The 12,102-nt window shown below is 41.5% G+C and overlaps 1 protein-coding gene and 1 long non-coding RNA gene across 6 annotated transcripts in view; one reads left to right on the top strand and one right to left on the bottom strand.

The window, feature by feature from the left end:
* Positions 1-11,588, bottom strand: part of VCL (vinculin) — a 112,229-nt gene extending 100,641 nt beyond the window's left edge. For 2 of the 4 annotated variants that reach the window (XM_086680032.1, XM_025918234.2), the window contains exon 1: positions 11,305-11,588. In XM_086680032.1, coding sequence (XP_086536158.1) covers positions 11,305-11,472 — 168 coding nt within the window. In that variant the 5' untranslated portion in view covers positions 11,473-11,588. The remainder of the gene's footprint in view (positions 1-11,304) is intronic. The other 2 variants (XM_086680033.1, XM_025918235.2) reach the window with 1 other exon arrangement.
* The window catches only part of LOC147575987 (uncharacterized), a 76,250-nt gene that overhangs the window by 31,389 nt on the left and 32,759 nt on the right, over positions 1-12,102 (top strand). The window lies entirely within an intron of this gene.

Here is a 12,102-nt window from a genome sequence, read left to right as displayed (position 1 = left end):
TAAAATGAATTCTATTTTACAAATGCATTATACTTCTCAACTCTACCTGGAAGGCTGATCCTATCTTACTTATTTTAGTGAGTGGCCTGACTATCCCTTCATCTTTTTTCTTGTTAAGAAAATGGGACAACGAATGCTTGGGATAAAATCCTAAATCCTAAGCTCCATTTCTTAATTCTAAATTGGGGGGACAAATATAGAGGGGGGGGTACTTTACTTTTCCCTTCACTATTGCTCCAAAGGAGTTATCAATCAAAAATTTAGATGTTTGATTCAATCATGAGGAAATGGCAATCAAAGCTCAGGCACCTAAACTGTGAGTGATATTTTCCCCACAGTTGGTAAAACTGTATATTCCACAACATATGGAATTCTACTGAAAGCTTTCACTGGCACTTTGCCTTGTTAAGCAAAAGTTAGAAGTTATGCTTAGACATTAAAAAAAAAGAATCAACACTGCCTTTTCATTAGACTAACATTTTAAAATATGACTTAAAAATTATGGAAAATATCTTAATATATCTAACACTCATTGAGCTCTTAACTATATGACAGGCATAGTTCTAAACATTTTTACGAATTCATTAATCCTCACAATAACACATGAGTCAGGTAGTATTATGATTAGCTTTATTTTACAGAGGAGGACCATGAGAAATAGAGATTAAATAATTTCCCCAATTTACATACCTCAGAGGTATCAATCAATAGTGGGATTTGAACCAAGGAGTTTAGCTCTGGAGTCTTTACTCTTAACCATTATACCCTACTGCTTTCCAAGATTCTTGTCAAGTTTGTATCCTGATTTACCTTGTATCTTTATCTAAAGTCTGACTTTGGTATTTGCTAACTCATACTGGATGCATTTTGCCAAACTTGTCTATTCTGTTTATTTGCAAAGCATTAAAACTAATAGAGAATTTCAAATCCATGTTATAGTTTTATTTACACTTAACAAATTCTGCATCTTCCTATGTTGGACAGGATTATTCCCACCTCACCCCAGGACTTTATGCCTGTAATTGATTCATTCAGGAAACAGGAATTAGATGGTCCTACTACATGCAATGCCCTGTGCTAAGCAAAAATTTACAGCTACTTTCCTAATTGGCAGCTAAACCTCACCAAGATTCACCCACAGCATGATATAGATTTTTCCAAAAAAACATAAAACAGTTTTGGTAGGGAAGCAGCACATGGTCTTCCCATTTGTTCATTCCACAAGTATTCTTCAAGACTCTACTATGTGCAAGCATTATGACGGGTGCTGAAAATTCTGGGGCAAACACAGTAGAACCAGTATTTGCTCCTTAAGCCTCTAGTGGGGAGAAAGATGTTAAGTATCACACAGATAATTACTTACAATTGTGATAAGCAAAATAAGGAAAAAAGTATAGAAATCATATGATAGACAGACCTAACTTAGTTCTGGAGATAAAGTCAGGGAGGATGTCCCTAAAACACTGACATTTAATATGGAAGTTGAGGATTGGTGGAAATTGCCCAAATAAAGAAGCACTGAAAAGTAGTTCAAGCAGAGGAACAGCACTGTGCTTTGGAGGAAATGAAAACCCCGTGTGTCTGGAGTACCACAAGAAGACAACAGCTGAGGCCAATGCTCAAAGGTCTTTTCCTCACTATGAGGCCCGCCACCTGCTCACTCTGCTGCTGGTCCACTCATATTTTCTCCGTGGCTCCAAGAAATAAAGCATTTACAGTACTAGTGCACAACCCCTTAAAATGGGTAACTTAAATTTTGCAAACAATTTCACTGGTGGAGAGGACATGGATAAGACAAATATTTTCTAAGATTATAAATTTCATCTGTATTTTAACAACTTGAAGCCAGAGACCATATCTTACATATCCTACTATCACTCAGGACACCTAGCAAGGTACATAGCAAGGGTCTGATAAATAATTTTGCTCTTTGGGGAGAAGAGCAAAGATAAGATATTTAAGTGTTAGTAGTCTTGATTTTTTCCTGTGTAAGAATTATGCCGCCATTCATATATCCTTATCCACTTTAACTGTGTGAATAAAAACAGGTTGTCTACCTTACAGATAAAACCAATTCTTCAGAGATGCATTGAACAAAGAAAGAAGGCTTAAAATATAGGGAGCTAGGTAATAGAGGTCCCTCACCTCTCAACTCTAAGAACAAATGTGCTATTTCTCTTTCTTCACAGAAAGCTTACTTGTGGGAATAAGGTAAACTTATTTCAAAAGAAGGAATGACTTTTACTTGGATTGTGGCCAGCTGCAATGAAATTCAGCCACTTTCCTCTTAAAAGTCATTTGACTGGAAATCTTATCGGTGGGAAATTCTCTAGGGGCCAAAGATTCTATTTTCTGCAACTTGACAATATTTGTAAAACATTTTTAGTTCTAAGATTCACTACCTCTCATCCTCTATACACATAAAAATCCCACACTCATACCAATCCAATAAGCTGACTTCTAGAAGTAACAAAATTTTTTGAAATCTAAAAGTCCAAATAAGTAACAACAGAATACAATATCATTTATGATTCTTTGTTTTTCTCTTTGATTACATAGCCATTTGTATATAGCAACATTTGAAGGCAAGAAAAGAGAATCACCATGCCTTCCAAGGGAGGCAAAAGATAGTGAGCTATCCTCATTAGAATGACTAGCTGGGATAGCAACTATCAAAGCACAACACACTTGTGGAAGGAATACCATGAGCAAGGGACTAGGATAAGAACAGCACCAGAAATACCAAGAATATAGCCCCATTCTTGCCCTCCAGAAACCAACAATCTAAAGGAAATACCCTAAGGGAGGGGGCGGGGCAGGTGGGAGGGATAAGAAAAACCACAAATCAATCATCAGACTGATGACCCAATATACAAGGACACAAAATCTACCAAGCGACTGGAAAGAAAGCAACAAATCCCCAATTTCCTATGTCTAATTATACAAGTTCCCTTTTATCCATTACTCTCTCATACCCTACCTATCTCTTTGTCTGCACATATTGCTCATACCTAAATAGATTTAATCAGACTAAAGCCCCCATATCTTTAAATAGTATGTCAAGATTAGTTCTTTCAGGATCTAGCCCATTATTTTATTTTTTTTTTCAACGTTTATTTATTTTTGGGACAGAGAGAGACAGAGCATGAACGGGGGAGGGGCAGAGAGAGAGGAAGACACAGAATCGGAAACAGGCTCCAGGCTCTGAGCCATCAGCCCAGAGCCTGACGCGGGGCTCGAACTCACGGACCGCGAGATCGTGACCTGGCTGAAGTCGGACGCTTAACCGACTGCGCCACCCAGGTGCCCCTCTAGCCCATTATTTTAAAGTCATCTCATTCCACACTTACTGAAACAAGCAGTAAAGGACATCATGGCTCTTCAATGGCACACGACAAAGTCTTGGGATATTGTAACAGACTGGGTCTCCTCACTTTTCTTTGCAAATTTTTTTTTAACATTTATTTATTTTTGAGAGATAGATCATGAGCGGGAAATGGGCAGAGAGAGGAAGACACAGAATTTGAAGTAGGCTCCAGGCTCTAAGCTGTCAGCACAGAGCCCAATGCAAGGCTGGAACCCATGAACTGTGAGATCATGACCTGAGCCAAAGGTGGACGCTTAACCGACTGAGCCACCCAGGCACCCCTTTCCTTGCAAATTCTTTTTTTTTTCTTTTCTTTTTTTTTTTTAATTTTTTTTTTCAACGTTTATTTATTTTTGGGACAGAGAGAGACAGAGCATGAACGGGGGAGGGGCAGAGAGAGAGGGAGACACAGAATCGGAAACAGGCTCCAGGCTCTGAGCCATCAGCCCAGAGCCCGAGGCGGGGCTCGAACTCACGGACCGCGAGATCGTGACCTGGCTGAAGTCGGATGCTTAACCGACTGCGCCACCCAGGCGCCCCTCCTTGCAAATTCTTAAACAGGAAAGTGAATTAAAGGTGTTGAGGTATTGTTTGTTTGTTTGTTTTTTAACGGTGAAAAATAAGAACTGGTGCATCTATATATAGTTTAATTTGTATTTATATCCAGGGAAACACAAATTGGTTTGAAGTAGAGAGAAAAGACAGAGGAATTCATGACTCATAGTATGATACTATGCTGTAACCTGCAGGCCTCCAAATAATATATCAATACCTGGTCTAAATTGTTAAATTTTAAAAAGACATTGCAGTTTAAAAAGAATGTAAGATCCCAATGCCATTTTCAGTTAGGAACATGTTCTCACATTATGAATTTAATAAGTGGCCTGCGTACTTGAAATGACTCTGAAACAGAGAACCACAACCCAAAATAGCCTGAACACTTTTGTTATCTCAACCAATGGGCAGCTAGCCATTCGTTCCTTCCTCTTATACATATTCTACTTGTTTCAGACAAAGCCCACTATAAATTCACTGCAACTGTTCAAATTTGGCTACATCAGATGCTTCAAAGCTGGGGATGAAAAATATACATTGCACAAAATTTTTATTACAATATTTTTCACATAAGAAAGAAATGCTATGTACATGTTCACTTAGTTAAAAGAAAATTATATTGCACACCTATGGTCACAGCTTGACACTAGAAATAAAGTAATGAACACAACAGACATGGTCCCTATCATTGGAGAACCTATCATCTAGTGGAGAAAACAAACATTGACTAAGTATGATGAATGTCACAGGAGAGTATACACATGCCATGCTGAACTGGAGGAGAAGACCAGGAATAAAAATGACCTTCTCAGTTTTGATACATATGAAGCATAAGCATTTTATATGTGTATAAGTGGCTAATAATTAAATAAGTATATAAAATGATGAAACCACTTTTTTAACAAATATACAAGAAATATTAAAATCCAAATAAGTCCCATCCCCATTAAAGTAGTTGCCTTAATGCTGCCCTTATTCCTGGTCTGTAAGAGAAGCCAACTTAAGACACTGTGGTTAATACCATAGGACTTTTACTCTAACCTTTATTCTGTCCACTTAGAGTTATACTAGTGCTATTTATACAAAAGCTTTAGAAAAACCCAACTTTCAGGGCACCTGGGTGGCTCAATCGGTTAAGCGGCAGACTCTTGATTTTGCCTCAGGTCATAATCTCGTGGTTTGTGAGATGGAGCCTGCAAGGGTCTCTGCGCTGACAGTGGAACCTGCTTGGGATTCTCTCTCTCTCTCTCTCTCTCTCTCTCTCTCTCTCTCTCTCTCTCTGCCCCTCCCCTGCTCATGTTCTCTCTTTCCCTCAAAATAAACAAATAAACTTAAAAAAAAAAAAAAAAAGGCCCAACTTTCTACTACGTAGATACACAAATATTTAAATTGGGGCCCTATTAAAATTAAAACCATAGTTGTAGAAACATTATAATCTTCAAAACTCTCCAGTTCTCTCAATCACATGAGTAAATGTTAAGTATTATTGGAACAAAGTTCACGACCTGTCCCATCCATTTATCTCTTTTGATCCATAGTTTTTCATTTTTCTTTTCTTTTTTTTTTTTTTTTCCAGAAAGAGAGAGAGAAAGTATGAGCAATAGAGGGAAAGAGAATCTTAAGCAGGCTCCATGCCCAGTGCAGACTCATGAACTGTGACATCATGATCTGAGCCAAAATCAAGAGTCAGTCGCTTAACTGACTAGGTCACCCAGACGCCCCTTCATTTTTCAAATGAAAGTTCATGATTCCCCAAAGAGTCCACAAACTACTTCAAATACTATTTAAATACAGAAATCCTACAAAACTACTTTAAATACTATTAGTTGTAATAGGCTTTCAATCTGAGCAGGCATATATACTATAAAAAGCCTTTATCTGTTTTGCAGGCATAAATACTTCTGTGCTGATCTATATCTACTCTTTTTTTTTTTTTAAAGAAATGCTGCAAAATCAAATGTTACTGTGAAACAGAACCATACCTTCACATCATTCTTTTCACATAGGCCCGTCATGCAGGCCATGCCAAAAAAAGGTTTTAAACAGATAACCTTGCCAGGCCCAGGACAAACGGAAACTCTATGACTAACAGCAATCTCGTTGTTTCAGACTCTAGGTGGAAAACTTCCACTGATATTTAACAACTTTGCTCTAAGTGGACACAGAATAGTGGAGTAGAGAAAGCAAAGGATACAGAGGAAGAAAAACAGAGTTTGGGTTCAAGCTATACCACTAACTAGCTGTGCCACTGTGGGCAGGTTACTTAATTTCTCTGATCTATATAGTATCCTCATCTATAAAACCAGGACCATCGCAATACCTACCTTAATGGATTACTATGATACCGCATATGAAAGTATTTTATTGGGGCACCTGAGTGGCTCAGTCGGTTAAGCGTCCAACTTCAGCTCAGGTCATGATCTTGCAGTTTGTAAGTTCGAGCCCCACATCAGGCTCTCTGTTGTCAGCGCAGAGCCCACTTCAGAGCCTCTGTCTCCCCCTCTCTCTGCCACTCCCCCACTCACTCTCTCTCAAAAATAAACATTAAAAAAAAAAAGGAAGTATTTTATTAACTATGAAGGATTACACAAATGTTATTATTCCCTTTATTTTTTCCTTAATATAGGAATTATATGCTCATTTTAAAAATTGGAAAATACAGGAAAATATGAAGAGGAAAAAAATCACCCACAGGCCTATCACCATTGTTGTTGTTGTTTTTTAAGATTTTGTTTTTTTCAAGTAATCTCTACACCTAATGTGGGGCTCAAACTCACAACCTTGAGATCAAGAGTTGCATGTTCTTCCAACTGAGCCAGCTAGGCACCCCCGTTATTTATCTTAACTGAAATAAATCTAACATCAACCAAAAAAAATATTAGAGCAAAAATAATTTCGGATGTTAATGATAATTTACAAATGACAAAATTAATTGCTGATCTTTTTTTAAGAGCAGAACGGCCTTTCCCATGTATCAGTTTAAAGTAAAGACAATCCTGCTATTTGTACCATAGCTGGTCTCAACAGGATATAATATATGGGTGAGGCTCATAAAAGTCAAGGCCACAAAAACTCCCAAAATAAATATTTCATGAGCCCAAGGAGGAGTTACAACACATGCCCTCAGATGCAATGGAGAAGGCAAAGTGTCTGAAGTCCCATTAATAAAACTACCATGACCATATGATCACAAAGACTGACAGATTTCTATGGGCCACTTCAGTCGGAAAAAAAGAAAAATTTATATGCCATGCTACAAAACAGGCAGTCTAAGACTTCTGACTGTTTCACACTGCTCATTGAATCCCACCCTTGGAAATTCTTACCCCTCCTGTTTTTCGTTTCCCACCCTTCTTTGTCTCAGCACCTCTTCCTTGTTTTGTTTTTTATTACATTAGAATCACTCTCTATGTTTAAAATGGCCTTATTCTATACAATGGAATATTATTCAGCAGCAAAAAGGAATGAAGTTCTGATACTTACTATGCTACACTGTGGATGAACCTTGAAAACATTATGCAAAGTCAAAGAAGTCAGAGACAAAAGACCATATATTTTATGATTCCGTTAACACAAAATGTCCAAATAGGCAAATCCACAGAGACAGAAAGTAGACTGGTGGTTGTCTAGGCCTGAGAAAGTGGGGGATCGAGAGAATGAGTGACTGCTGATGGGTACGAGGTTTCTTTTTGACGGGATAGAAACTTTCTAAAATTAGATTGCAGTGATGGTTACACAACTCTGTCAATATATTAAAAAACACCTAATTGTACACTTTAAATGGGGGAATTGTATGGTATGTGAATTACATCTCAACAAAACTGTTTTTAAAACATGGTCCTCCTCAGGATCCTGAAAAAAAGGACATGCAAATAAATACTCCCATCTTACCCCTCCCTAAGTGTGGAGTAAAAATGATAACTCAGTTGCAATAAGATATGTATAAAAAGTGACCAGACTACTTCTGTTTAACAAATATACTTGAAATTACAACTCCAAATGAGTCTTACCCCTCCAAAAGTAGTCACCTTAATGATGCCCTAAGTCTAAACTTGGTCCTCAGATTCTCAATAATTCTATGCCTCTATTTGGGTCATTCTTTCCACTTAGGATGCTTTCTTACCACATGTTTAAATGTTCAAATTCCAGCTGTCTCAAATGCTACATCCTCCTTGAAGCCTTCCCGATTCTCCCACCGAAAGTAACCTCACCTTCCTCTGAACTTTCACAGTACTTCACTTCCTTAGTGTCACTTGGGACTTTCAATCTAGTATTCTACTTATTCTGCCCAGAATCATACTTACTGTTTTGACATTAAAAGGGAGTCTCAATAAACACCTGTTTGATAAGTGAGTGACTATGCTTAACAATCAAGAAGTTCATCTTCATCTGGTAAACTTTCATTGTGGAAATGTCCAAAAGGCACTTGGACTCAAGAACGACACATAAAATAGTAGGGCTAAGGAATGCCCACCGCAGATAAAATTTTCTGGACTAATTTGACACATATATGTAAATAATCTGAGAGAAATTCTCAAACAGAAGCACTGGAATAAAGATATAACTTCCCAAGGTAAATGAAAGAAGCCTGAATTATATAGATTCCACAATATTTGTTCAAAAATCAGTTTCATTATTTTATAGTAACACAACGTTTTTTCCTAGCAAAACCTGAGGGCCCAGTATCAAGTTCCACTAACTCTTCCTCTACTATATTTCTAGTTAACTCCTTCTCCATTTTCGCTGCCACACTCAAAGTCCAGGTCCTCAATTTTTTCATGACCAGCCAACTTAAAAGTTCTCCTAATTTATCTCCTCTCCTACAGTTCCTTCTTTCCTTCAGCAATACTTATTGGGCCATCCTGTGAGGCCTATTCTCCAGACACAACCTAGTTGAGAACTTGACACATGTACACAATTCATCACAACACTCAGTAGCATATATATAAGGGCCACAGTTGGCACTGAGAATTCCACGCAATGGGTAGGTCCCCTGGCCTCCAGAGAACACAACCTATACAGTCTCCCTCAAAAACTATTCTCATCCACTCCTCCCTCCCACTGTCTTTTTTCATCTTGGATAAGATGACTGGATAAGGCCTTCTGTTTAACTGCCATATGTCATACACTGACTTCGTCTCTAATTTCTCTCCAACTTACTTCCTGAGCTAGTCCAGACAATATACTTGTTGTAACCTGGAAATGACTTACCAGTACCTTTGTTCATTTTAACTATCAGCACAATCCTCCCAACTTTCTCTTTGCTAATTCAGATGTACCACCAACCTCAAGTCCCTTTCTTTGTATGTGTTGGGATGCAACTATATGTTTTTTTTTTTTTTTTTCAGCTCATGACTGGCCTTATTTCTTTTGTATTTGTCTCATGATACCTTTGCAGTGTTTCCTAACTAAGGGTGTATCACAACCAACTATGAAGCTTCTGAAAAATACAAAGGCCTTGAGACTACCCCATGAAAGGCTCCTCAGTCAAGTCTGAGATGGGAGCTGGACAACTTTATTCCTAAAAACCCCTCTAGTGATTCTGATGCACACCCCAACCTGAGAACCACTGATTTATTACAATGCTCCCTAGGCAGCATTCACTTCTTATTAATTCATGCAATGAAGCTCATAAATAACTTTTCTCTAAATAGCCTAACCAGATATCAACCCCTAGACTAAACTAGCTCTGTTCCAAGTGCAACATGTGGTTTTAAGATTTCATTTCCTGAAGTATTCCATGGGGGGACACTATTACGCTGTCTCTTTACATTGTTTCCTATTTGTTGAAAAATGGAGGTCTGGAATGCAGCCATGTTAGACAACACTACTTAAGAATGTACTCTGGAGTCTTAGATTAAAATTAGTTACAAAAAGAACAAGAACAATATAGAACTAGATATTCTGAATGAATACTGCATTCTTACTGAATAGATTCTTACTAAATCTATACAGAACGAAATTGAGGAATTTAGTCGGTGGGGTCCCCCCCCCTTCCTAATTATCAGTCTCTTGAACTGGCTGAGAAGGACCCCTAAAGACTGAGGTAGACTTTCAGCGGCTAAAGTGCCACTAGTGCATTACAGTGCTCTAATCAGACAAGTAAACCAAGCCCCACCCAGACCCACACTCGCCTCCCAAGCTGCCAACTACCCTGACATACACTATTTACACAGCTCAGTGGGGGAACAGTATGAACTTTTTCCAAAGTTGTCCCTTAGAGGCAGCAGGGGTCTGAGTGAGTCACCCACCCAGGGTGGGAAAGAAGTGTGATATTAGTCAGGGAAGTGTTAGGAGGCTGGTCACAGCACCTCTTTTCCCATTTCAGAAGTGAGCTCCGCCTCCCCTAAGAACCACCTCTGTTATTAGTCACAGCTGTGGGCTACAGAGGTCTGCAGGGCCACTCAGCCACCCAGCAAAGTTGTGGGTTGGGGAGGAGACACCCCGTTCCCCTCTCCGGCAGGGGCCTCTCTCCGGCAGGGGCCGCAGATCCCAGATTCCACAGGCCTCTCCCAACACTCCATCTTGCTTCCTGCCCGGAGGAGGGGCGGAGGAGGAGGGCCCCCAAGTCTAGAAAGGCCCCAGAAGGAGGAAGCCGTTTGACAGCAGGTAAAGCCAGGTGGAAATCTCCACGGGAGGGAATAAAATGAAAGGCCGCAGGGTGAAGCAAAAGTGGAAAAGGGACTCGGGGTCATGAATTATTGCATAAAGAAATATAAAGAAATTACCCGGTGTTTGAGAGTGCCAGAGGTGTGAGCAGAAGTAGAAATGCCTAGGAAGGAAGGAGGAGACCGAGAGACGAGTGGCAAGTAAGGCAAGTAGACAAAAGAGCCCGACTCGGGGAGCGCGAGGGGGAAGAGTGGTAGGTAAGGGAGGTCTCCGGGTGAGGGGCAAAAGTATTAGAAAGGTGAACAAGGCCGCTCAAATAAGAATCCCTCGAAGGAAAGGCAGGGGAGCGCGCCCGCACATAGGCCAGACTGGGGAGGCCTAAGAAGGAACTGAGAGCAAGACTGTCAACGCGAGGGGCGACAGCCTGCTGAGTGAAAGGGGCCATCAGACACCCTAACAACTATCCTTTACTGAGCGCCTACTGTGGGTCACAAGCTGCGCTAGGCACTTTACAAATACCACCTCGCTGAATCTTCACAACAAACCCGCAAGGCAGGCATTATTATGATTGCCCCCATTTTATGGATGAAGAAACTGAGGCCCAGAGAAGCATAGGGGCTCGCTCAAGGTCACAGAGTGGGGGGATTGGGATTAGAACCCACGGCCATCTGGCTGCAGAACCCACGCGCAAAGCCACAGGCAGCAAGCCGGCAAAGGGGAGCCATTGGAATGTCTCCTCACCCCGCTCCCCACTCCAGGCCTAGCGCGCTCACCCGGACAAGGTTGCTGACTGCCGCCTGCACAGCGGCCACCGGCGCGGTGAGGTCAGGGATGGCTTTGCCGTCCACCTCGCCTTCCTCGTGCATGATCACCAGGTGGGAGATTTGCTGCGCCACCGGCTCCAAAATGCTCTCGATCGTGCGCGTATGAAACACCGGCATCGCGGCGGCAAGCAGGAGGCGGCGAACCGCTGGCTACAGAGAATTGGGAACGGCTGGGCCGGGAACCGGCAAAGAGACCGACTGCGAGCAGCAACTACGGAGTCGGGGCTTCCCTCGGCGTAACCAGCCCCGCGGGCGCCCCGCCCTCTCATGTAGCCGCGCCCAATGGCAGCACCATTCAGACCGGGTCCGCCACTCCTATTGGTCCCACTTCAAGATGCTCCGCCCTCGCTACCGCGCCGCCAAGAACCCGCCCCGCCCCCATTCCCAAGGGAGGGGCCTGGGATTGGGGCTGCGCCGCAGGGATTGCGACCGGATTCCGGAGCCCTAACGCGGGGCGCTCCTTATAAGGGCATGGTGGGAGCGGAGCGTGCGGCTGGAATCAGCAGCCCCGCCCCCAGGAGCCACCTCCCGCCAGGGCTCTGCAGAGCTCCGCCCCTCTGCAGAATCACCTCAGCGGGGCGGGGTCTCCTCACCTCCCGCGGCTCTGGAGTCTCAAGAGATCAGGGTCTCCCCGCCCCCTCCTCAACTTTTCCCTTCGCACAATTCCCTCAAAATACTCTTTCCATTTCCTCTCAGTAATACGTGGAAATATTTTTGGTAAAACATTCATATAACAGGAATGCACAT

This window comes from Puma concolor, chromosome D2, assembly GCF_028749965.1.
Source record: "Puma concolor isolate L17-30 chromosome D2, mPumCon1.1.hap2, whole genome shotgun sequence".
In the NCBI taxonomy this organism is placed as follows: domain Eukaryota; kingdom Metazoa; phylum Chordata; class Mammalia; order Carnivora; family Felidae; genus Puma; species Puma concolor.
The sequence above is the reverse complement of the archived record's forward strand: the minus strand, read 5'-3'. Positions and strand labels throughout refer to the sequence as shown.